Source organism: Cyclopterus lumpus, chromosome 6, assembly GCF_009769545.1.
Source record: "Cyclopterus lumpus isolate fCycLum1 chromosome 6, fCycLum1.pri, whole genome shotgun sequence".
Lineage (NCBI taxonomy): Eukaryota > Metazoa > Chordata > Actinopteri > Perciformes > Cyclopteridae > Cyclopterus > Cyclopterus lumpus.
In genome coordinates this window covers 18,102,211-18,129,570 of record NC_046971.1, presented here as the reverse complement: position 1 = coordinate 18,129,570, position 27,360 = coordinate 18,102,211, and the positions used below count along the sequence as shown (strand labels likewise).

Genomic DNA, 27,360 nt, shown 5'->3' with positions numbered 1-27,360 from the left:
TGAGAGTGGGCGGGGTTGATCGACCCATCGCACAGTGGCAGTGTGAGCGGTGCGATCTCTGTGTCTAAATCGAGCACACCTGACTCGAGCCAAGCCTGCCTTCTCCGCATGTGCTCATCCGGGTACTTCTGAGTCCATCACGGAAGTAACATGACCCAAACCCTCCGATTAGTTGCCTTTATCAGATACTTTAGGGGTGTCTTTAATTCACGTCACCCAAAGGTGAACCCGAGCACAACACGTTGAGGAATTACGGCTCTTAGCTCGTCACGTAGGTCCTTCACAACAGCTGCAGGTGACATATAATCATCGGTGAGCAGCAGGCACATTATGTAAACGTGACAGAAAACGTTGTATAACGGGAGTCTGACCAATCAGAGCGCTCCATTTCCCACTGCGTAGTCTCAGGAGTGGAGCTGTTGGAAGGATACTGTGCGTGTCTGACGTGTTTACCAGGCGCCACAATGTATACACGGTTATAACAACGCGTTATCTTATTGTGGACCGACGGGACACGCGGAGACGAGCCGGAGACATTTGAGCGCTTCTACTTCTTGCGAGCTAGTTACGTGGGCTTCTTCACCCACGCGATAGGCAATTAAGGAACATTAAACACTATAAACATCGCGGCTCTACAGAAACCACTTTCAACGTTCATCGTTGCCACTAATCAAAGAGTTTTCCGGGTTTTCCCTCGCGTCTGCTGTGGCTGAGACTCACCTCTGTGGATGAGTTAATGAAGCAAGGTTCGGCTTCGTCCCACAAACCCGGACCACGACTCTAACCCACTGGCCAGGTCGGACGCGTCCCCGCCCAGTGAATATAGACACTTGACTATTTTGCGTTTTGATTGTTTTTGGGGAACCCCCTATACCCTCCTTGTAATCCCACCGGGGATAAAGAAAGAAAGCAGGCGACATGGTGGTCAACACCATCCACTGGTTCAGGAAGGGACTGCGGCTGCACGACAACCCGTCTCTGAGGGACTCGATCCGGGATGCGGACTCCCTGCGCTGCGTTTACATCCTGGACCCCTGGTTTGCAGGGTCCTCCAATGTGGGCATCAACAGGTGGAGGTAAGGGGTGGGGCAGGGTGTCAGAACTAGCTACATGTGAGTGCGGGTGGAGGGTGAAGCAGAATATGTACTCCTCACCACAAACCTAGACACTGATTTACCCACCGCCCTGTCCAATGTGTCTTGTGTTCTCATGCATCACTTAAAAAAAGGATTGCACTGGTTTGACTTTGGAAATAGCCTGTGTTTCTCTAAGTGTAGGCGTGGGATGTCGCCACGTGGATAATAATAATAATAATAATAATGAATTCTATTTGTAAGGCACTCTTCATTCAAGAATATCAGAGTGCCACAGAGCTAGTACATAATTAAAATCAACTATAATAAAAAAGGATGGTCACTTCCCCTCGAGCTGTAAACAAGTACGAGCTTTCATAGTGCCAAAAGAAAAACAGGAAAAGAAGAAGTGCAAAGCGAGGCTCTCTAAAGGGCTGTGTAACATTTACTAATCTAGCATACAGTTTACTAAATGCAACTTGTAATACAATCTGAATATTTTATTTACAAACCTGTTCATAGACATTAAGGATTTATGCATTTTAATTCCTCGTGGTTTTGATTGCGCTGACATATCCTGCTTTTAAAATAGGAACATAATGCACCTTCAGACATCAGGCGTTTCTGCCATATATATCAATGAATTAACATGTATGGCAGAAAACTCACTTTGGCCACTGTTCAACATCAGCAAGTGACCGTCCAATATGTCATACACTCGATACTGATGTTTTCTTTCTTATCTGGTATGGTCTTCTTATTTATAGCAAACAGGTTTATATATATTGACGCGGCTGTGGTGTGAGGCTTGTATCACAAGAAACAAATGGCAACAATTCACACAAGAATCCACCGAGCTTGATGAGCATGGCATCTTAATGTGTCTCTCTTTGACTGTTTCCTTGGTAACGGCCTTTGGCATATGATTGTATCAGTTTTGCACCCAGTAGCTTTGGTAACTCTATGCCCACAAGGAGCTAATCATTTAGCTGAAATACAATTAATAGAAATAAATCACAACTACATGAATAGATATATAATATTTAAAGTGATTTTTTACAAATTGTCTGACGTTATCCTCGAATCTCTCCTCTGCTGATTTGGCCTCATTGTACCAGTTGGGTATGAATTCACTGGACTATTGTCCATAATTTAATTCATATGTAAATAAATTACTTTGACCTACATGTCTTGAGAAGAGGTGTGTAAACGCAGTAACACAGTTTTCCTGCTTACTAAATCTGATGCTGAAATTGGGTCAGTGGGTTGCCATGGGGATTACATCACGACTTCAATATTTTGACCTACTTGAAACGCACACACACACACACATACACCATGTTTACTGGTGTTCACAATAAATGCTCAGTTTCTCCTCCATCTCAATTCCTTCACCTGTAATGCTAAACCTCTTAATCTGTTTCAACATAGTGCAGGTTGTTTGTTTATAATAACAAGTGTTGACGAAAACCCAGGACAGTAGAATGATAGTTTGACACTCTATTTAATCTTCAAATAGAGAGTAAAAGAAGGATTACTCATATTTTAATAATTAGTATTCATGTTACAACACAAGACTTCTTTCCTACAACCATACGATTGGTTACAAAACCACCACACTTCTCTAAGACCAGAGTCTATTATTCATTTAACAAGGTTAACAAAAGGTTAAATGCTGAAGCGTCTGTCAGATGAAAGCACTTTTCTGTTTTCTGCCTCTCACTGTAATGCATGTTGGGAAGTTACCTCACTTAGAGATGGCACATTCACCATCGTGTGTCTGCTGCTGGTCTTGGTGACATTATGAAGAGCTGTGTATGGTCGACTGTGTGTAAAAAGACTTCACCAGAAGAGGGCAGTTTGTTCACATGAAAACACTCTTTATTGATGAGAGATTTGTGTTCTGTAGCCTTTATGCAACATTTTGTAAATATCACTGATGGTCACAATTTATTTTAGTTTTACCTTGTCTGTTCATTTGTGTATTCGAACCGTATGGTTATGTCTTTTAACGTTTTGATTAGATGATAATATTGCTAAATAGACCAAACTACTGTTGGGTAATGTAATGATGGTGATATTGGTGACCAATGTGCTTTTGGAGAGCCCCGAGGGTATTCAAAGACACCCCCGAGGGTATTCAAAGACACCCCCGTCTGTTCACCCTGCTGGTGTCTGGCAAGCGGCACATAAGTATCAGCGACCTGTACTGTAGAGCCACTTTGAGACACTGTAATTCCTCCTCCTCATATAATATAGGTTTGTTTGTGTGTGTATATTGTACAATGACAATACATTTATCTTGTAACCCTCTGGTTTATAATCAAGTAATTGATCATTCTGTCTGCTTGGCTCCAGGTTTCTGTTGCAATGCTTGGAGGACTTAGATGCCAGCCTGCGCAAACTCAACTCCCGCTTGTTTGTCATCAGAGGCCAGCCTACAGATGTCTTCCCTCGCATTTTTAAGGTACGATCGATGAACTGGAGTAGAAGATGTCTTATACTTAGCTTTGTTCTGAAATAAACTGCAACTTTTAAAATAATGTTTAATATAATGTTATAGCTCATGTAACAGTGGCGGAAAATCGATGGAAGATGTTGATGGCAAATTTCTGCACACAAAAAAATCTATTGCTGTCCCTCAGGAATGGCAGACTACCCGTCTATCTTACGAGTATGACTCGGAGCCGTTTGGCAAGGAACGTGATATTGCCATCCAAAAACTAGCCAGCGAGGCTGGAGTGGAGGTCATGGTGCGGACTGCTCACACCCTCTACAATCTGGACAAGTGAGTGACTTTACACTTTTAGTTGAAACAAATGTCCTGTAGTAATAAACCTGTTTGAAATTATGGGCTGATTTACTCAGACAATCGGGAATGAAGAATTAAGTCTCTGAATCAAAGTTGTCTTTGTCCGTTTATGCAAATCAAAAAATTGGTGACAGACACCCAAGGCAGTCCGTGACATTATAGTACTCAGTCTCAAGACAGAGGCCCATTTTATATTCCTGCCCTGTGACCCTGCACATCACTTCCTGCTTACATCGGCATCTGACTTTTATTAGACACAAACAATTCTCCATGCAATTTCTGCTTCTACTTTTGTAACATAAGCAATGTTATATTTTACCATTGCAAAACAGTATTGATTGGCCCCACCTGCTTTGTGTTTGTGAAGACTTGTGTTGATTCTCTTCACGTTGCTCTTTCCTAAAGGATCATAGAACTCAACGATGGTCAGTCTCCTCTTACGTATAAGCGCTTCCAGGCCCTCGTCAACCGTATGGATGCTGTGGAACTGCCTGCAGAGACAATCACGTCCGAGGTCATCGAAAAATGTGCCACACCCATCAGCGAAGACCACGATGACAAGTTTGCGGTGCCCTCCCTGGAAGAGCTTGGTAAGTTTAAAAAAAAAAAAAATCTATATATATTATATACACAACTATATCAGTGTCTCAGATTTTGCACAATTTTTGAATCTATATTTGAATGTGTTTGTTTTTCAGGTTTCGAGACAGAGGGCCTGACCACAGCAGTATGGCCGGGTGGAGAAACCGAAGCCCTCATGAGGCTAGAGCGGCATCTGGAGAGAAAGGTAAAAATACCGTTTACTACACAGCATAAGCACAGCATAAGAAATGAATATAGTAATGATTAGCTTTAGATTGACTGCTTACTTAGCTCAAGTCATTACATACATGTGGACACTGACCCAAGACACATTTTAAAAATAGAAATAGACGCAGGTAAAAGCTTGATGGTGATCAAACACACAATGTCTATTTTGACAACATGAGTGTCAAAAGTCTCCGGTTTGGTTACAAAAGCTGCACTCTACTCTCTGGGCTTCAGGTAACATCAGTGTTTACATTAGTTATTCATGCCCCGGGGAAACAAATTAGACTTGTTATGGACTTCCTGTTATAAGGGTTTAGAAGGCGGCTAACAAAGGTCTTTAGGTAGCAGGTGTGTCAAACATCTGAACTAGAGGACGTCACATGAGATGGGGTGTCTTACAAACCTTTTGTTATTGGTGGAACTGGGCTCCGATAGTGGCCGATGGCTGCACAGCCACCACCAGTCACACGGGGGCGCACTTCATCGCAGTTGTATCGGGGCCACTACGAGGGCCACTATATCTGTGTATGTAATTAAATCCTGATAATGACCAAAACAACTGTTCAATACCCCATGGACTGGCAATTGTATTTCAAACTAGGAGTGTGGGGTGGGGGGGGTCGGGAGGGGGGGGGGGGGGGGGGGGGGGGGGCACAGGAGTGCCCTTCAGCCATAACTGTGTGACGACATTGAATTACATTTTTTTCAGAAAGGCATTATTTTTTCTAGCAATAGGGTTTGGAAATGTTGGCTAAACTTTTGCAGCCCCTTTTCATTCATTTGACTTTATTGTTCAGTTTCACATTTACACACACTATTTATTTAAGTATTCATTACTTTGACTTGATGTTATGTTCAACAATTTTGTAAGAATTTTAGTCAAAGATTCTTTTTTTTTTGTGTGGATGGTAACTGCCAATTAATTGGCCAGCAGCTTTTTCCCTCTAATCTGAACCATCTTAATGTCGAAACATCTGTAGAATTAAAACTGAATTAAAATAATAATAAAAGGCAGCCTATATCTGGTAAACGTCTCACTATTTGTTAGATAACGATGACAAAGATAGAACGAAATGTAAAGCAGACAAATGGACAAGAGAGGGCCTGCACATTTTTATTTGACTTATAATTACAATTATTGGATGCCATTTAGTCTAGAATGGGGGGATGAGATCAGTTTCATCATAACTAGAAAGAAAAGATTGATCATCGTAAAAAAAAAAAAACATTTCTCAGCAGAAGCCAATAAACCTTAAGGCATAAAAGATTGCTAGAACGGATTCTAAGATGTGGCGTAAAACACATTTTTGAAAGAGACTTTGCAGGATTTCTTTCACCTCCTCAGACTTGATTTATTGTATGTATTTAGGTGATTTTCTATCAGCAATAACAGCTGGATAATTTAATTAAAGTCAACTCACCTTTTTTTTCAGGCATGGGTGGCAAACTTTGAGCGTCCACGTATGAACGCCAACTCCCTGCTGGCCAGTCCTACAGGCCTCAGCCCCTACCTGCGCTTTGGATGTCTCTCTTGTCGGCTCTTCTACTTCAAACTTACGGATCTTTACAAGAAGGTATGAAGGACCACAGTTGAGACAAGAAACAACACAAACAATTCATATTTGGAAAAAAAACATTTTACTTGTATTTCAATTTTTATTTTGAAGTAATATTGTGCGCTTTATCTTATCAGGTCAAGAAGAACAACACCCCACCACTTTCCTTGTATGGCCAGCTGTTGTGGAGGGAGTTCTTCTATACGACTGCCACCAACAACCCCTGCTTTGACAAGATGGAGGGAAACCCTGTTTGTGTACAGATCCCCTGGGACCGAAACCCAGAGGCGCTGGCCAAGTGGGCAGAGGGACGGACAGGCTTTCCCTGGATAGACGCCATTATGACCCAGCTGAGGCAGGAGGGGTGGATCCATCATTTGGCGAGGCATGCTGTGGCCTGCTTCCTCACCAGGGGAGACCTCTGGGTCAGCTGGGAGGAAGGCATGAAGGTAAGAACAGAGCAAAGGGATGTACTATCTAAGTACATACGGTGGACAAAAAAAGAAGAGTTACATTAAATGAATGTCCGTACACGCGTTGTCTCAACTGTCCACTCGCTGTGTCTTGTACAGGTGTTTGAAGAGCTGCTCATAGATGCGGACTGGAGCGTCAATGCTGGCAGTTGGATGTGGCTTTCTTGCAGTTCATTTTTCCAGCAGTTTTTCCACTGTTACTGCCCTGTGGGATTTGGACGACGCACCGACCCCAATGGGGACTACATACGGTCAGTCAGTCCTTCCATCTGCAGCACGTGAATATAAAAGCACGTGCTTTCAAAACCTCATGATGGCATGTGTATTTGTACACCATTTCAAATGGGGAACTAATATCTCATTGTTAGCTTCTGATACTTTTGTAGCCTCACATGGGGGCGAGGGGGACTGATTAGTCAAGGCGTGTCACAATCCAGTCATGTGTAGTAATCGATTGAACAATGAGGCACATTTGTGTGAACTAATTTACCATGCCAATACGCTTGTACACTCTGTATTACTGGTGTTTGAACAATAACACATCTACTATGGCAATTCTGTAACATCTCAGACAACACGCACACATATCTGTAGTGTGCTGCAATATACTACTTTACCTTTTATAATATAAGGTTTATATCATGTTCCACACATGGGTTATCCTCCAAAGCCGTCTTCATTCTCTTCTTTCCCTGCTTCCAGGCGTTATTTGCCCATATTGAAAGGCTTTCCAGCCAAATACATCTATGATCCTTGGAATGCCCCGGAGGAAGTACAGAAGGCAGCCAAGTGCACCATTGGAGTCCACTACCCAAGGCCCATGGTGAACCATGCTGAGGCCAGCCGCATCAACATAGAGCGCATGAAGCAGATTTACCAGCAGCTTTCCAGCTACAGAGGACTGGGTAGGGACATGAACCAAATATGTAAAAAAAGTTAAAAGGAAATGGCTTTTCATATAGTTCTGACTTTTTAGTCACTCCTGCGATCCAGGATTCCCTATGAAACCTGTGTTATGAGACCCAACCCCATACACCACCATGATGGACAGGAGATATGAGAGCTTACTTGCCGTTTGATTCGGAGCAATTGCTTTGCCGTTGACAACTTGACAACTTTGACAAATTACACAACTTTGCCATAGAATAAGCCACAACTAAATAAATGCTTCTGTTTTGTGATTGAAAAGGGCCAATTTGCAGATAAGACCCCAGTGGTAGCTCTGCTGTTTTGAAGCAACTATTTAGTCTGGCTGTCACATGGAGAAACATTTTCATGAGACCAAAAGAGCCAATATAGAGCGAATATTTCTTTATAGTCATCACAAACAAGTGTTGTCATGTGGGTAAATGAACATGCTTTGGTCTCCTTTCAGGCCTGCTGGCAACAGTACCTGCCAATCCCAACAATGGTGCAAACGGCAGTAGTGTCGGAGGAGTCAACTCTGGGACCAGTCATGGTCCTGGAGGGTCCTCTGAAGGCCTCTCCACATATGCAGGAACATCTCGAACAGGTATGTAGGTTGGCTGTTTAACATTATCATTGGTTAAAATACAGTTCTTTGAATGTTAATACATGACATACATTTAAAATTGTACAAGAAACTGAAAATTGTATTTACGCAAAGTCCTTACACATGGCTAAAATTGATGCCCAGGAAATGTGGGACAGCTGGCAGCGTGATGGCAAATATTTGCTATCCCCGGTCTGCCGGATTTGATAACTGAATATTAAGCTTAATTATTAAATCCTAACTAAACTACTGCTGTTCTCCCAAAACAAGCCAGATGTAATTAGACATCTTTAAAAGTACACACTGTACATAATCAACCAGTCCATGTATATCCATTCAGTATTTATTTTTTGTTACACAAAACACTTTAAACATTTACTCCCATTTTCCTCCACTAGTGTGCATAACAGTGCTTCAAACTCCTTGTATGTGCACGCAGACTTGGCCAAATTAAGTTGATTCTTATATTCAAAAACAATAAAAGGCCCTCATCCAAGTTGCTGAACTGCAAAAGGAAGTATTGGCTTGATCGGTATATTCACTTTACTGTTCAATTTACTGACTTGTTACTGTTTTATGTTTTATTGCAGAAAGAGGTAATTTCACACAGAAGCGGCGGCATGAAGAAACTCAACTCAAAAGCAGCTCTAAATCCTGGAGGCAGAGCAAATAGTGTGCAGAAAGGAGAATACAAAGGTTTCCTCAGTCATCTTCTCCTGCAGTGCCCTCAGCTGACACAGCTGTAACTGTAACTAACAACTATAGATAATGCTATAGCTCCATAACACATCTTGGTATCCAGATCGGACGCGTCACACATCTCAGGAACTGCGGAAGGAATTCAGAGACAATGCTGACATTGAAGGGAGAGAAGCCGGTGAAAGCAACGTATGAAAGGAAGAAACAAGTGATCTATAAAGTCTCAAAACAAGGGTGTTGTGAGCCAACCTATTGTCTTCCACTACAGTGTGTAACTGTTAAAACCACCAGTCATTATCACGAATGCCCTTTTCCCCACATCAGTCAGGCATCAGGGTGAAACTGTATTAAATCAGCTAAATGTTTTTTCAGCTGCTGATTTTTAACCCCTTGACTGCTTTGGGCTCTACATCTTTATGTGAAAATGACAATCTGAAATGTCATTGTCATTTAAATGATGGGAAACCACAACACAATCCGGAGAATATGGAATATTTCCTGTGTATGGCCCTGTGTTGGCACTGAGACGTAATATGACCGAGATGACAAAGGGTTGTTTCTTTTCTCAAAAGCAAACACAAAATCAAAGCTCACACTGTCGTGAATAGTGTGAGAATGTTTTTTTTCCTTTCTCTTTTCAGTACACAAAAGCCTGATGTACAGTCGTAAGGACTATTAGAAGCAAGGCTTTTGGGTTTGAAAATTCAGCCGGCCTTACAAAGGCCATTATATATTTTGTAAATATTTGCTTTTGTATATTTGGTTCTGTGGTCTCAAAACTACTTTTGTAAATATTCTGTAACCAAAACTCAAAGTTCCACTGTGGATGCATGTGCTTTGGTCTCCCACGTGATTGTAAATGTATTTTTGTATCAAGAATGGCCAAATTCTAACTGTATTGAAATGGCAATAAATTAAACTGTCTTTATGCTTTTGATTTTTCTTTTATTCTCCGTTGCCTGTATTTGCACTTATATGTAAACTTGAGACAAATAATTTGCGATAGTGTGTCGCATATCACATCTTTTTCCATTTTTATCCTGTTTTCCTCAAATGTTGCAGATATCTTTGCACATGTTAAGTAGCCTGTGGATCCACTGGTTTAGTTTAGTTTATTAACTGGATCCTCATTAGCTGACGCCTTAGCGGCCGCTAATCTTCCTGGGGTCCACAGAAAGGACAAAATGATTCATACAAACGTGCAAAACATGACGTGAAATAAGCTGTTAAAAAAATAGTAAACAGAATAATAAAAAAATAAAGTGCAGTCGAGGACTAGGATGTATATTGTGTATATGTATATATCAGCAATATATACAAAGAAAGATCAGATGACTACAAAAGTGATGGAAACTGTCAAGTAGTTAATATCAACTGGTTTATGCCCCAAGGTGCACCTTTAAGTTTTTTTAAATGACAAAGTATTACCTGTATGAGATGGATGACTAGGTAGTAAATTCCAAGCTGTAATCGCACGAAACGTAACAGTACATTTGAGGAGGTCCGCTCAAGGTTACCAGTTGTTTTCAGATCACCTAGACCAAACTGTTCCCTGGACACAGACGAGATGTGACATTATAAGTCAATCTTTAAACGACTTCAGATGTGTTTAATTATCAACGAGGACATGATCATTTTGCTCGACAGAGATCGAATCCAGGTCGTTGCGATCTTTCTATATATATTTTTTCGAAAATGTATTTCTTCATACGTGGACGTAGTGCTCACTTATACGATCGTAATCGCGCAAAGGATATGAAATGTGTCTTGAACATCTCCAGCAATATGTTTGTGAATGTGTGACGAATCCGGTGACGGAGACAGACCACCGCTGCAGCTTTTAAGTGAACACAACGCAACGCACGCGTAGGGACACCAGTAGGTTTGAAAACCAGTTGGGGTGTAACACCTGTCTGGATATTGTCCCTCGTCGTATCCTGTTGTTTACTATCACATGGCCAGCTGATTCGCGTTGGCTGATTTCAGGATGGGATGGGCGTTTTTAGAAGAGAACACACAATGAAGCTCCCTACGAGAGATGCAACATAAAGTGCCTTTCCAGTGGAGGAAACACAGTGAAAAGATCCTATGCTATGATCATAAATGCCCTTAAGAGTCCACTTCCGGTGGGAAAAAAGATGCAATGCACTAATCGGTGCCCTTCAATAGAGAAAACGTCACTCCGCCACTGAAGAGCTCAACGCTCAAATAGATAATAATAATGATAATAAAACTTTCAATTAAATATTGCACTTTTCTAGGTACTCAAATATCATCTTTTGAGAAAAGCCACGTTGTATCTGTTAATTACCAACCGTTGTATGTATTCATTTATATAATCGGCAGCCATTCTCACATAAGATTAAGACTGTCAATGTATCTAGTTGTATTACATGGACCTCGTGTGGCTGACTAACGAATGACTGAGTCGAGGAACAGCTGACTCGGTGTCGGTGGGCGGCGATGGTTCACGTGGAGCTTCTATAAATTGGTCCCCTGCGAGCAGGCTGGGAGTGCGTGCTCGTGACAGTGCGCTCATGCGATGACGAGTTTGGAGATGAGCGGGGACAGCGCGCAGATGAAGCCGGTTCGCCTCATCGCAGCGGCCTGCAATGACGGGGGCATCGGGAAGGACGGGGAAATGCCCTGGGACTTACCGTAAGAGTGATGACTTAATGCGGCCAGGTGTGCAGCCTACCTGGAATAATCCCTTTGTGCAGGTAGGCTGCACGGCGCTTCAGCTTGAAGTTATACGTGTTTACATCGTGAGCTACATTTCGTGTTGATGTTATAGTGTAGTGTAGCCTATCGGTGTGTGTGTGTGCGCAACAGGACAGCTCAACAGGCTTTTATTTATTTATTGATGTATTTATTTATTCAGTCGTCATCCTTCTTTTTGTTGCTGTTACATCTCGTTAATAATAAAAATAATTATAATAATGCATTTGATTTATATAGCGCTTTTCATAATACTCAGACACTTTACATAATTAAAACATCCTAAAAGCTAAAAATAAATAAATAAGAATAGCTAAAATACAGGTAAAACAAATGATCGTTCTCTGCAAACCTCTTGGTAAAGTTTTGAGGAAAGAGTTTAAACGCCTTTAGTTATAATGCTTACTTTATTGGATCAAAAGTACACGATACAATGAAACCGTAGAGTAAACATGCTTGGTATTTCTTAACTGAACAAATGCCAAATGAAGTTGTTAACATTGCCATTTCATTCCTGATTATGTACTTGATGAATCAAAAATGCTGCAGCACTAGTGTCAAAGTTAACAGGGATGGAAGTATAGTGGTACAGTAGAGCAAGTAGGATATACAGTAGTTATACAAGTGGTGCCTTATGGGGAGCTTGCACAATACAGTAAAACCAAAAGTAGATTTGTGTTGTATGACTACATCGTATTCACTCAGGCATCATTTTCTCTGTGGAAACTGTAAGCGGCAGTACATAATCATGTATGAGCTTAACAGAGCTGACTGTTGTCTGACTTATTAGAACTTGAAAAAGAAAACGATAACATTGAAAATGTGACTCTTGCAGATCTGAATTCAAGAATTTTAGGAGCCATGTGACGGGGGTGTCGAGACCAGGTATTCCTCAACATCAATGTTACATCATATTAAAGCTCATATAGGACTGGGTTCTAAAACCGGAGCCACAATCCCACCTGTATTTTGGTACTTATACCAAAATAATATCCATACTTTGCTAAATCTGAAAGAGCCTTTAGGGGACATGAAAGTACAGATACCATGATGTGTTATCTATCCTGTGCAATGTGCCACAAGAAGAGCCGTGAGAGCTGCAATAGTTTGGACTTCAGTGTGACATATTGTATTCTTTTCTATTTCAGGAAAGATGAACATGATGGTTTGGGGGAAACTGTGCTGGTACTCTGTCCCAAAACTGGATTTCCCACTGCCCAATGTTCTGCATGCGGTGCTGAGCACCACAATGGAGTGAGAGTATCAACAATCATTTACACATCCGAGGTTTTCATGGTCACTCCTCCTTCTCATACTAATGGGGATGTCTCCTCTCACAGGACGGTTCCCGATCACGCACACTTCTTGTGTCACGACTTGGACATTGCCGCCCGTCTGGCTGCACAGCCCCCCCTCGCTGACTTGATTGAGACGATCTGGATTGTTGGAGGGACGCAGGTCTACAAGGTAAACCAGCCGGAGCGCTGAGCTTCCCTTCACACATGTTTCCACAAACCTGTTATCCAGTGTTCAGAGCCCCACCCAACTTCAAACCGGTCCACTCAGTCATATTTATAAGATCATAACGATGTGCACACACCAGCACGCCGGTTAATGACAGAGTAACAGCCCGTAGTTCAGTATGGAAATAACCGTGATCTCACACCAGCAGGGTGAACAGGAAACTGTTGAAATGTTCAGTGCCAAGTGGAGCCACACAAATGCAAAGCTTAGATTCCTTCCTCCTTATGTCAGTATGTTTCCTTCCACAATAAAAGACTGTTCATGTCTCATATTGGGCTGCAATACTCATGGAAAAGTCAGGTTGTCCATTCTGTTATCGTGACCAATGTCTCTGTTGCTCCTTGTTGATGATCAGGACGCGCTGAAGCACCCGTGGTGTGACTTGGTTTACCTGACGGACGTCATGGCCGACTTCGACTGCGACGTTTTCTTCCCTGAGTTTGACCGAGGACTCTTTAAAAAACAAGAAGGGTATGTGTTCGTCTCCTCCTCAGATTATTATCGTGCAGGTTGTCCTCGCCACAGAGGCTCGGGGGCCCACGTCTGAACGCGCCTGTGTTGAAAGGTTAAAGGTTCATGGTTAATGGTTACATAAAGAGGGATCTTTACATGCAGTTATTTTAAATGTGTAAAGCTTTGCTGCCGCCCCCTTGAGAGAGTGATTTTTGTAACTTTGATGTTTGTTGAAAAAGTCTGAGTACGTTGCTTGTTTTAAGTCAGAAGGGTTTCTTCCACAATGAAAGCTCATTTAAGTATGGATATTGTTCATCCATTTAATTAATGTATTTGACACATTTTTGCCCTTTTTTTTTTTTTTTTCGTTTTTTTTTCTCGTTTCTAAACCAGATTTCCTGATGTGCCGAGTGGAATTCAAGAAGAGAATGGCATTAAGTACAGATTCCAAGTATTCAAGAAGGAGACTGGTGACGCGGTGTAGTTAGCTTCCATGAAGATCAGAAAACTGACCTGGTCAGACACGTGCTGCCAAAACCCACACAGTGTCGTTATGTGCGTGGAAGAATCCAAAGTCTTGTTAATACTCTTATCATATAATCAGTGAGCGTTGCAGTGTAAATAGGACCTTTATACCCTTTGTAGTCTCTTAAGTATACTTTAAACACTTAGTCTCACCCTTTCTCTTTTTCCATCACTGCTTCGTCGGACATTATGATCTGCTCTGGTTTTTAAAAATACATCCCCTGTTCGCATCTCGTCATCCTCCTCAGTAATATTGCATCTGCACAGATGATATGTTTGTCAGTCGGAGGCCTATGTCAATGACAGCTTGCGCTGCGGGTATACAGATCGGGTCCTTTCCAAGCAGACATGACAGATGCCCGCGTAGAAAGCCACACGTGAATTGTCCTACTGGTTTGCTTTGATTATATAATAACAGTTTTGATTTAGAAATGCATGGAGAAATTCTACAGCTTGTTCTTTGTTGTATTTAGACAATCGGTCGTGTTTGTAATGTAGTAACATTTGACAATTTGTGAATTCATTTTTTACTTTTGAATAAAATTGGCCTTATTCATCCAGCGTTATGTGATCTCTTTCGCCACTAGATGGAGGCATATCAATGTGACAACGAACAGAAGACTGACCTTTATGCTTCTGCTGACTGAATAACATTATATACCAGATTTGACCACCAACGTTCACCGATTACAGAGGGCGTTGTGTCTGTACCCTCTACCTATTGTATTGATAGCCTTTTACTTATAATGGTCTGTACTACAGGTCTAAGTTATCGGAATAAGATTACATGCAGCTTCTTACAAAGGATCCACCCACAGAGGCCACATGGGCAGCAGTGATGATTCCGAGTCATTAGACTGGGCTCAGTGGGAGAATCATGTCAGCGTGCTGTTGAGTTATTTGCAGAGTTTAATGTTTGAGTGGTTGGAAGATGTAACAAGTCAATTACTCATCTGCTGTGAGCACTGTCTGTTGTTTTTGAAAACAACAGGACTACTTACAGGGGCTGTAAGAAAAGAAGGTGACAGTGGTCGATGAAAGCCATTAGGAGACAGTAATACAACTTAAAGGATGCCAGCTGCTGGAAAAATACCTGCAAGGAAATGTGTGATAATGTCTCTGGGGGTAGAAATAACAACATCATTCAAAGGGAGAACTGATGGAGGTAAATGTAGAAAATAATGTGTTATTTATTGTAGATTAAAGTGAGGAAATACTGGAAAAAGACGGTATCGGATGCATGTGAGTTATGTAACTGCAGAATGTTGTGTAGGAAGTTCAGTGTGGGAAAAAAAGACTGAAGGGCATGTGGTCGATATGAGAAGAGATAGGAGACACACTGGTACGTTAGAAGGGCTTTATTTACATTTCTTTGAATGAAAGAGGTTTAATATCCCGAATATAACTTGTTTTTAAAGTCAACAGTTTGTTTTTTATTTGATGCTATTGTTTTTGAATGACAAACGCCATTATAAAGCCAAGACGTTTCACAATCCGGTACAGCAGGTAGCAGCATGCACCTTTAACCTTAATTAAATTAAAGAAGAAGTAAACTATCTGCAAGAGGTAATCAAGATGCAACGTCGGGTCAGGCTGGTGGAGTGAGGAAGGAGCACCTCTTGTCATTGGCCGTCAGTTGGGAAGCCTAACACTGGCTTTGAACCTGTGGGACATTTATTGTTTTCATGTATTTCAGACCTGCTTCCCTGTTGGGTTGAAGGCGACTGTTACCAGGTAGGAAAGTTACCTATGAAAGTTTTTATTGGACTTGAAAGGTCCACAGAAAAACAAATGTTTACTATGTTGCACACAAATGTCACTATACACACACACATCTATAAAAAAAAAACAACAGCTTTGCTATTATGTATAATTTACTCTGCACGCATTTTATTTCCAATCAAACATGTGAAGATATAGGCATTTGTACACATCCATTAGTACACATAAAATCACACATGCACATCTGTGGATTGCTTCCTGTCGGTTTTTGGACCATGTGATATTTTTGAACTCCCTTTTTGTGGGGGAATTTTTGACTAAACGTCCACTGATATGCGATGCAGTTCCTAGCTACACCGGATGGTGGCGACGTCACATGAGCTGCAGTATTAACAGTTGTATTAATGTCTGTATGGAGTCAACTACTGACTGTCATTTCAAATATAGAACATTCAATTGAATAATATCAACACTATTTATCGTCTGTTTTCAAATTTAACTGGATGAATTATAAATAATAAATACTCAAATAATAAATGGATGATCTTTTCTCATTTCAAGTAAAAAAAGGGATGCATTTAAACAATAAAATACATTTAGTTTTCTATTCCATAACCCCCTCGTTCTCTCGCTCCAAAGCAACAGATAGTGACACAATCTCATACCACTGCATGTATGCCACTGTTGTGGTTGGTTTGTTGTTGTGATGCTTAACTTTTTAAAACCTTATTACCTGACAACTATCTGCTATCTGACTACTAGTGAGACACCACCGGATGTCACAGACAGGACCTCAGTAAACGAACACCCACAGAACACAAGAGGGACGGGATCGTCTTCACTTCACGTAGGTTTATTTGTAACTCACAGATTACAAGCAAACCGAGTCAACTGACTGTAAAAAGAACATGCGCCACACTTTATAGTCTGAATCTGCTCCTGAAGGGACGACCTATCGGCCCTCAGAGACCTCTTCAGCTTCCACCTCCCTTTGTACTTGCATTTAGAAAACCCCGTCCAGATGTGAACCACCAGGGTTTCTGCCTTTAGTCATTTATCATCTTTCGACACCTGTCGCTCTCCGGTTCGTTCTTGTCATATATATTTCTCACCCATGTAAGTCTATCCACCCCGTAAAGCGCACACACACACACACACACACACACACACACACACACATCTACTAAACCCCCCTTATCTCCCCGGTCTCTGGGTCCAGGTGGCCGCTTTACCGGACCCCTATAGGTTGGGGATTAAGTTCAACTGTCGTAAGAGCCCATTTTGGACGTGTAGCCCTGCTGAGTCTCCCGACCTCTAATTCCTTGATGGAGGTCATATGTTATAGTCTTGACTCTCTGTATCTTCGTCATCTGTCCAAGCATAACCATGGTGGCCCATCATACCTCTCTAACCTGCATGATTTTCTTTGTTCTCATTCTGCTGACGCTGACACTTCAGAGCAAGGCCCTGTCCACGACGGCTCTGCGTGAGTCAATGAAAGGACATGTTCACCTCCTCTGACTTGGTTTGCATTTGATAATCAGGTTATTTCAGAGATATCTAAATGGGTACACAGGTTTAACATGTAGAAAAACTTTTCCTTCTAGTTTGTCATAGTGAGTGAGTCACTGCATCACATCATGACTGCAAGAACGACATACATTCACCCTGAGCTATCTGATTTCATACACTTGACCATTGTCTCATTGCATATTTCATTTCTCCCATGTGGGTGTTGAATATGAAGATCCACTCTGAAACATCAGGATTGAACCCACAACCGTTTGACTTCAGCCTTTTATCACCCTGAACTATCGGACTTGGTACTCATCGCTGTTGGTTTGTTGTTGTTTTAATTTTCACCTTTATTGCTGAGTCACTTCTTTGGTCGTATTTCATTCCTCTATTTTTATCTTGTACATTGTTTATCCTTGTGTATTTTTATCTTGTACTCGTCTGTCTTGTTTGCTGCTGGCTGGCTGCGGGCCTCAAACGAAATGTCGTTGTATAACAACAATGACAATAAAAACCTCTTTATCTCTTGGTCAGAAATGTGGTGTTCATTGTTGATCGTGTTCACCTTCATGACAACAGTGTTGAGGAGGCAGGACCACCCATCATTAAAGGAAAGCTCTCATTCACAATGTGAGCACTGTGGCCTGCGCAGAAGTCCAGTTTGTCTATAATTAGACAAAATTTATGACAGCTGCTGGTTTGGTCCTGAATAAAATGTGTGAATTTATCCAGCATGCTCCACAAAGCTCAACTCATAATGTAACCTTCACTTTATACACTGATTTGTTGTTTCTTACAGCAATGCTCTCTAAAATATACATTTACTTATTTTCCTTTTTAAGCAAACATGTCTGATCTTTTGTACTGAGGATGAAACTCTGACAGTTTTAAGTTCATCCTCGTGTCCAGCTGAAGTGTATCAACAAATCTCAAAATAAAAACAGAAATATCTTTCTTTGTTAAGTGCATCTGTAATACTCATAATAATAATAGTGTTGAATTGATAACAGTTGTACAAATCAATTGGATATTTTTGTCGGATTTTCTATGAACAATTGGTTTGGAGAGATGATATGGACTTCAAAACTATTAAAATATGTAATTAATTGACACAATATGAAGTAAACTCGCTTTTCAAAGTATCTTCTTACGTCACATTTTTGAGAATGTAAATGTTTGATGCTTTTATCCAAAGTGACTTCCAATAAGTGCATTCAACCATGTGGATCCAAACTTGCCAGAATCATACAACTACATCAACGTCAGCAAATATGTTGAACTGTTTCAATTGCTACATTTAGCAACAATAAGAGACAAAGAAATATGTTATTTATGTATTATATTAGTTAGTGAACCGAGGTCAGAAGAGATGAGTTTTCAGTCTACAACAGAATGTGTTGAGGTTCTGTGGTCCTGACGCTCATGTTGCAGCAATTTACTTGTTTTTATAAATAGCTTTCTTCGAAGCAAAGTGAAAACGTTTTTCACTGTCTGGGTGCCTCAACAACAGTAAGAACGGCTGATGTCTAAAAGTCTAAAGTGATCATATCTCCTGTCTATAACCAATCTCCAGTTTTCTCCTCAGCAGTGTGGACAGTAAATCTTAGAACAAACAATTGAATTGTGCATTTCTGGAATATTTAATCAAAATAAGGTCCTGATACAAGGGATTCACGGTTCACAATCCAGTGTTTTCAGTAATCTTCAGTTTCTTTCCACAAAAAATACTAATAACACATTTGGAGCTTCAAAATGCAGATTGAAATGCTTATTTGATACGTGTTATATGCATAACGTTTCTGAAAGGTTGGGTGGATTGCTGTTTGTTTGTGTAGTTGTAGTAATATAGTATGCCATGAAATGTGTCATTCAATTTAATAAGAAAGGTTGATTGATGTTCACGGTCGCCTCACAGCAGGAGGGATCCTGTGTCCCCACATGTGTCAGCGGCTTCCTCCCACAGAGACATGCAGCTTATGTTGATGGATGTCTCAGAAATAGCCTGTAGGTGTGAATGTCAATGTGAGCGTGGAAAAGACGCAAGTGAGGGAAACGGGGATGCAATTAAGAGACTTGGTATGCTGTGAAATGTCATGAGAAAAGTCACGTTGAAGTCATGTCATATGATTTCCAGAAAAATGCCATAAAGTATATAGTGTGGAAAAAGTACCGTAATATATTACGTCTCAAAATGTCATGACAAAAGTTATAGTATAATATGTAAAGCAAGGCAAGGCCAATTTGTTTGCGTGTAAAACAATTAAGAATTAACATTAAACATTAAAAACAGTTAGTAAAACATTTTTAAAAAAGCTAAAAATAGAATAAAAGTTGCAGAGAAATAAAATGTAGTAGTGAGATGCAGACATTGATAAAGGCAACAGCAAACACAAAAGTATAAAAGGAGCTGAGGGTCTCAGCAGACCTGCAGCTTTCAGGGACTGTAATAAAAAGTTATATATCAAAAGGATCCACAGGATCTCATTTTCAGGAACTCAGTAACAAACAACACGAGAGAAATTGTATTGTCTTCACCCCCCCCCCTTCTCCGTATAGGATACAATGACTCATAAGCACGCATATACTTAGTATAGGTGATTGGATAACACATTCAAACGGTGAAGACATAATTATACTATTGTATTTCACGTGCCATGAAAAGGTTATGATATAGTATGTCATAAATAGTCATAGTCGAGTAAGTTATAAAGTATGTCAAAGTATATTATGTTGAAAAAAGTCATGATAAAAGTTATAGTATGGCATTAGTCATAAATCGAAAAATGAGAAGAGTCAAAGAATTATACCTTAATAATGTTCATAAAGAAAGTTTAGGTGTTATATAAAAAGTCATAGAATAGTATGTTTTAAAAAATCATTCATTATTTGTATATATTATGTTGAAACATTTTCTTAGACATAGTACAATCTATCATAAAATGTCATATCAAGTCAAAGTATAGTAAGTTGAACGTCTTATTAGTATAGCATGCCAACAAAATTATCATAAAAAAAGTCATAGTACTAATTTAAAAGAATTGACTTAATATACTTAATATCCTATGACCTTTTATTGCCATATGTATGTCATACAAAGCTATGGCATTTTTTAATGTCTTTTTTTTTTTTAATGAAATACTATAATATGACTTTATTGTGATTTTTTTTACCATCTTTGTTTGAAATACCATCATGCCTCTTTATAATTTGTATTCTACAAATGTATGGCATGCATGTATGGCACTTCTTCATTATTATTATATGGCATTGTTATGGAATATTATACTATGGCTGTTTTATCTAATACTATATTATATTATACTATTAAATCTTTTATGAAATACTAAACCATTAAATGTATATATTATATTATATATGTATATATTATATTATATATGTATAGAAGAATGTTAATATGTTTTATGGCATAGTATAATTTTACATTTTATTTGCCATTTTATTTCTAATGTATACTATGCTATTACCTTTATGATATTTGCCAAACTATCCAATTACGTTTTTGTGAAATCGTTACTTTATGATTTTGACATTGGCTTATACTGACTTTTTATTGCATTTTTTGCCAAACTATACCATGGCGTTATTTATGTTAAATCTTGACATTTCAATGGAATTTTCATGATATCGTTTACTATGAAAGAAACTCATAGGATGGTATGACCATCAGATCCTAAAAGGAGCAGTATTCTGAGTATGAAGGACACGCAATGACCACCACTGTTTTATATGGACAATTGGATTATAAAATAAGGCATGTATGAAAGAGTGTATGATATAAAAGATGACGTGGCGGTGAAATGATCCCAACAGACTGCACCTCACCTCAAGCAAAATTACCGACAGGCGAGCCAATGTTTCAAAATTGTGAATCTCAGATGCGATGTTCAATATAGAAAGGTATTTACCTTTTGGGCATTGAATATCCATCAATGTGACATTTATTTACCTTCCGCAGAATGTAGGCATTTGTTATTTTTGGATTTTCTCATCTGGGGGGCAGGTAGCAGTCTCTTCTTGAGCTTGAATCACAATCCATGATGCAAATGTTTGTATAAGGAATGAAACACCAGAGCAAAAAAGGCTGGAAATTAACTTCAAATTTATATGGTAACTTTAGTTTTTTCTTTGAATATTGTGGATTATTACAGATGCAATAGCTTATTTTTCTCCTACATTAGTTGCTTTTGATATTAATAATAATAATAATAATAATAATGAATATATATTTTTTATAAAATGTAACTCACACTGACTTGGTGGTCGCTCTGGTTTCAGCTGGAAATCATAGCTTTTAATTGCAGATGTCATCTGTTTCCGGTGAGATACGACCCATAAAAGCAATTTGTTAAGCGTGGCTAATACCTACCAGTGTCATGTTTGAAATGAAAAGGGGCAGTTTATACTCCATCTTATTAACCTCTCTGGCTTGTCTGTGTGATTCAAAAGCACAGCACAGGTTGAAACTGCAACAAGGACAAGAGGACAGCGGGTAAGAAATAGAGGTAATTTGCATGTACACACCTGAGGCCTCGTCTCTTCTGCCTCACATTGATACATCCTGATTAACTCCTTGTATTTATTGCTCTGCACCACTGAAAGTCCTTGCCAAATGATGTTTTTAAGAAATTGTCTCTGTAAAATAAGAACCCTTCAGTATATCAGCTGTGGAGTACTTGAGGTATTGTTGTTGCCCCCTCAGGGGCTCCGTGTTGTGAATGGTTTAAAAATGAACTCTAGTCAAGCATCCATCTGCGGAGCTCAAATTCATTTCCAGATACACTCACTTTTGCATCATCTGCCTCGTGGCTATCACCATGACTACAGAGCCATGCAGAGTGATGCAGGCGGCAGCAGATGGGCAGTGGAAGTTGTTAACGTATACCCCCCCCTTCCACACACACACACACACACCCTCAAGACAAGCAAGTCCTCGCTCTTTGTTGTGACCCCCATCATCCACATTATGACAGCGAGGGAAGCTCGAGGCATAAAGTCATGGCTTCATTAGCTGTGAAGCTCACTCCCATTAAAGGCACTCTTCCGCATGTTTCGAGGGCTTTTGTTGGCTTTGAAACATTAAGAATTCAAAACAAGACGAGGGACCATTTTCCAATGCAATCTCTTGGTTTGACAATGCTCAGAAAGATTATATATTTATTTTGTGACCTACACTCAAATCAATGTGGGTCTTTTTACCTTCATATGATGCACGGACATTAACACCTTAATAAAGCCAAACATAGTGGAACATCTATTTTGATTAAACTAACTGAAAGACAAAAACGGGTTTTATCCCTCGGTGTGGGTGCAATGAAACTAATTTGAAATGATATGACATTTAAGTAGTGAATTGGTTTATAATAAAGTGTCGCCATCTGTAACATTAGATATGTGAGACAGTTGGATTTCCTCCCTGAGGATAACAATAGTGCTGCCAAGAACATTGTGTGAAACTGAGACACTTGCACAGGCTGTAAATAAAATGCTTTGAAAAGCTGTGTTTGTCCTCAGTGATATTCAGTAATGCATTTGTTAGACCAGTCAGCATGTCTGTCTTTGCCCAGTTATGTCATGCAGCATTTTTATGTGAAGTCATTGTAATGAGGTAACTTATAAATAAGCTGCAATAAATTCTTTATTTGGCGAGGAACTACATCTTCCCTAAAAAGAGTGACACGTTTAGATGCCATTGCATTTGTCTCACTTTCTGATATCACTCTGGGAAGCCGTTGCATAACCATGCTCGTCTCTTACAATATCAATTTACACCTGCAGTAAAAGTGTGCAGCTTTTTGAATGTAATGCTTGAAATAAGTGCACCGTAAAACCCTTAAGACACTCTAATCTGATGCTGACAAAATACAGATATAAATAATCACCAATACACTTATACACAGCCTTAATTCCCTTGTGTTAGTCCATTCAACCTGTCAGTCATCTCCTTTTAAAGGGGCAACGGGGTTAAACATTGGCCTCTCTCTACCTAACTTCAATTTCCCGTAGCTCATCTCAAAGTCCTTCTTCGTGCCATTTAGGACCTCCAGACTACCTGTCCTTGCGTCATAACCGCGCACCCTCAGTCGCTGGATGCGATAATTCACTATCTGCGTGGTCAGCTCCAAAACGGTCGGAGTCTCCTTGATTTGAGACATGCTGATCCCAGCGCCGAGGAGGCCCTTAAAGCGCTCAGCCAGAATGATGTCAGGGTAGTAAAGTACTGCCGGGCAGTTGAGGACGATTTCCCGCAGCTCTTCCTCGGAGCAGCCCATGGTGTCCTGGGAGTACGCCAGAGTGCGGCGCATGCTGTCCGGGTTCAGCTCGGTGACGAAGCCCTTAAGTTTGGACAGGAGGCGCAGGAGCTCGGCCGTGCTGAAGCCCTTGGCCCTCAGAAACAGCAGGTTCTGCCTTAGCACCTCGGGGGGCTTGAGGAGAACAAACGGGTTCTGACTCAGCAGCTTCTGAAGCCAGATCTTCATGTTGGCCTCCTCACCCCCGAGGTCCTGGTAGGCCTGCTGCAGGGTGCGCACCATCAGCTCGTTCTGCTCCACTGGCTGACTGAAGCTCTGTGGAGCGCTGGCCATCAGCTTGGTGATGATGCGCTTGTTGAGGTTTAAGCTCTGAAAGTAGGCGATGTTGTTCCGCTGGTTGTCATGGTGGCTCGACGAGGTGAAGAAGGAGGCTGGGAATTTCTCAATGATACCGACCAGCTCTTTCTGTTTTGGACACACAGACATCCATAGCTCCCGCTGAGCCTGGATCTGCTCTGGGTGACAGAGGACAGCCTCGGGGTGAACTGCTAGAATCTGGGCAATGATGGACCCCGAGGCTCCCATGTCCTTCAACATGTCAGCTACCTCCTTAGTGTAGGCTGGGCTCTGACGCAGAACCCAGCCCTTTAATTTCCGGACCTTCTGGATGTCCACAGAGAGATCATAGAGGGCTTCCACGGTCTGCTGGTTCTCTGCTGAGCTCAGTGTTGCACACGGTCTTCGGGGTAACGGTAGAGCTGTGGCACGTATGCACAGGGACGTCGCAATCAAACGCAACATCGAGGCAAAGTCCTACGGCAGATCACCTAAATGAGCGAGAGAAGAAGGAACTGCAGTGGGTGACAACCAAGCAGGCATATAACATAACATAAGCCTAAAAGCACTCGCTTCATCTCCTGAGGTAGCAGTGGGAGCTAGAAGGAACAGGCAGTTGCAGCGATGCTCCGTAAGATCCCCAAAGTTACCAAGAATCCAACAACTGTCGCAGCTGTGATGGTGCTGTCAGGCCAGAGGTGGCTGGCTCGGCCGGTCACGTGCATCTATGGAGACGGGAGACTGAGAATCATGACTAATCGGTGTTGTTCCACTATTCACACAGAACTATGACGCAGTTCAACAATATCCTCCTGATTTTATGCACAGCCAGCAGATATTCATAGAGCTTCCAGATGACTTGTCACTGAGCCACAACGATAAGAAAAGCAAGCTAAATGCAAACAAACACTGTTGAGCTACTTATCTGAAATCCCCCTTTTTAGGAAGTATTGACAGATTGCTGACAGCAAATGTATTTGTATTATGTATTTTCCTCCAGGAAACCTTTGAGCTGCGACCTGAGTTAATTTAAAACTGACACACTGTTGATGTAAAGTGATCATATCTATTAAAATTACATTGTAATCCCCCCCCCTGCTTTGACCTTGATGTGAATTGTGTATGCTTTTTTTGGGCAATGCCATTCATCATAGCCATACCTTAATAACACAGAATATAATGGTTATTCGGCACAGCTGGTGCCAGATGTTGCATACGGGAAAAAGGAAAAGCAGGAGCCAGTCACAGTCAATGACCAATCACGACCAGGTAACACACTCAAAGGCATAACGCCGTCCTACTTTATGGCGCAGAGTCAATACATCGTCACATCTCACTGGAGTTTGCGCGGATAAATAAAATGCATGTATTCCACGATTTCAAAATAAAAGACTTCTTAAATAACGTCGAGTGTTTTATTTGCTGAAACATTAAAAAGGTATTCGATAGTTAACCAACGTTAGTTGCTAGAAGAGAGAGGAGCTTTGCAGGATTTAACCTCTCTTAACTGGTTCGTGGTGATTATCGGTAACGTTTGACACAGGCGTGCATGTTGAGAACTTACCGAGAGCAGCGGTCGGAGGATGTGACGTTTTGTTATGAAAGTGGGTTTTCTTCTTCTACTATTAGTCTCTGTTGTTTTGTGCACCCACCGCGCCACGCAGAGGCGGTGCCGAGAACTACAACTGAGAACTGATTCATTCAAACGTGACCCTGCAGTATCTTTTTTTTTTTAGGAAAATTGCACCAGGCAGTGTATAAAAGTGTTTGATTTTAAGCTCCCAATGCCCCCATTTCATTCCTCTTTTCAAAGCTCTGCTCTAGTATTGCAGCCCATATGTCCAGCAATTAAATAATTCTGGCAAAATTCTGTATCTCAAACCGCAGTTGGTGCACCTCCAAACCCTGCAGCATACGGGGCCCTGATGAGTGCAATCAGCACAGGGCTGAATTGGACTGAACACATGGAGAGTTTTCTCGCAGTTGGTGCTTAATCATGATGCTTGATCATCAGCTCTGCAAGCTGTTCCCTCAGCAGCACAGAAGCTGTTGCTGCTGCTGAGTGGGTAGCTGGGTTCATTATAGTTTATGTATACTAGTAAACAGATAATGCGCCTCAAAGGAAAAAAAACAGGTTGGTGTTTCTCTCTCTTTTAATACCCAATATGTTGACAGGACTCAGCTGGTAATCAGAGAGCACTGAAATTCATTAGTTCGATAAATTATGTCCAACTATCACAAACACAGAAGAGAGACAAAGATTGGATTTTACATTGTGTTTCATGGGAAATGACTTTCTTTACAGTTAGAAGAGGGCATGAAACTACATGTGGGCCTGCAGAGTGAACAGTGCCATTCACTCTGCATGGAATGTTAAAGAGTTGCCTTGCATGTGAATAGGGTTTGAGTGAAATCACACAATCAGTAGTAACCCTCTCCTGCTACAACGCTCCCTTTGTTTCTTGCAGCAACGAGGAACTTAAAACATGAGCAGCACTTGAGGTGTAACTAAAGCATATTACATCAGAGTCCTCTTATCGGTTTGGGATTGTGATCCAATTCCTGTCAAGCACGTCTGATAAATATGTAGCTGGTGTAAGACGCGTAACTTGTCTAGACTTGAGACTTAATGGCAGTTACTGGGACAAATGAATGACTAACTGTAACCAGGCTACAGCGCAGTCAAACTCAGAGAACAACAGCATGAATAAGACACAAAATGGAGGGTTTCAGATTAAATGTTGAAACAAAGTCACAGACATATGAAGTGGAAGAGGCATGACAAGTAAATTGTGGCTGACCCATTGAACATGCTCACGCCCTCGGTGATGCTTTGTGGAGCTAAGAAATCAAAATGTGCCTCATTACACGGGGAGTGCTGATTTCGCATCCATTCATTCAAATGAGTGGCCAGACATTTCTTCTAAAGCCAACGTGATACCAAATCTATGCCTTGAACCACTTTCTGCAAAGTACAGGACTTTCCTTCGGTGTGCTTGTCCTTTGTCATATAAAACTAGTGCAAGCTGTTCACTTACCAACCCGAGAAACCAAAAGAGAAAGCTAGGGAGTCTGCCTTGTCATGAGCACAGTCAATCACAGTTTAAAAAAGAAATAACGCTTTACACTGTGTACCACATGGTTTAACTTTGTTTTTTTCCTACTGTGGTTTTCTGGCTGTGCGATTTTGAACAAGAGGCATTTAAACTTGAATGCAACGCTAGTAAGAAATGCATTTATCTCGTTGAGTAGTAGAGCCAATAATCAACATTTGATTTGTGGTGACATATTAACTTACTGTGCAGAAGATGAGGGAAGCTAAATATATTATTAACTAACAAGCGGAGCAGTTTAGTATCAAC

At 40.8% G+C, this 27,360-nt stretch overlaps 3 protein-coding genes across 5 annotated transcripts; 2 read left to right on the top strand and 1 right to left on the bottom strand.

Annotated features, from left to right (window-relative positions):
- The first annotated feature begins 71 nt into the window (after positions 1–71).
- cry1b (cryptochrome circadian regulator 1b) lies at positions 72–9,870 on the top strand. The gene is made up of 11 exons (XM_034534969.1): positions 72–1,076; positions 3,432–3,540; positions 3,719–3,861; positions 4,291–4,475; positions 4,584–4,672; positions 6,129–6,269; positions 6,389–6,700; positions 6,824–6,975; positions 7,427–7,629; positions 8,100–8,237; positions 8,828–9,870. The coding sequence occupies exons 1-11, from the start codon at positions 919–921 to the stop codon at positions 8,908–8,910; spliced, it is 1,713 nt and encodes a 570-aa protein (XP_034390860.1). The 5' UTR covers positions 72–918; the 3' UTR covers positions 8,911–9,870.
- Positions 9,871–11,445: 1,575 nt separating this feature from the next.
- On the top strand, positions 11,446–14,715 carry zgc:153031 (uncharacterized protein LOC557552 homolog). Its single transcript, XM_034534970.1, has 6 exons — positions 11,446–11,594; positions 12,490–12,539; positions 12,803–12,908; positions 12,995–13,121; positions 13,534–13,649; positions 14,025–14,715. Exons 1-6 carry the CDS (start codon positions 11,479–11,481, stop codon positions 14,113–14,115), a joined length of 606 nt encoding a protein of 201 aa, XP_034390861.1. The 5' UTR covers positions 11,446–11,478; the 3' UTR covers positions 14,116–14,715.
- Positions 14,716–23,031: 8,316 nt separating this feature from the next.
- On the bottom strand, positions 23,032–25,588 carry mterf2 (mitochondrial transcription termination factor 2). Of its 3 annotated transcripts, none has more exons than XM_034535791.1 (3): positions 25,563–25,588; positions 24,649–24,723; positions 23,032–24,489 (listed from the first exon to the last, which is right to left on the bottom strand). In XM_034535791.1, the coding sequence occupies exon 3, from the start codon at positions 24,461–24,463 to the stop codon at positions 23,345–23,347; it is 1,119 nt and encodes a 372-aa protein (XP_034391682.1). In that variant the 5' UTR covers positions 24,464–24,489; positions 24,649–24,723; positions 25,563–25,588; the 3' UTR covers positions 23,032–23,344. The 3 variants fall into 3 exon arrangements, with proteins under 3 accessions (XP_034391682.1, XP_034391683.1, XP_034391681.1); XM_034535792.1 differs by lacking the exon at positions 25,563–25,588 and adding an exon at positions 25,159–25,551; XM_034535790.1 differs by lacking the exon at positions 25,563–25,588 and adding an exon at positions 25,159–25,551 and having other exon boundaries at positions 23,032–24,723.
- Between the last annotated feature and the right edge of the window lie 1,772 nt (positions 25,589–27,360).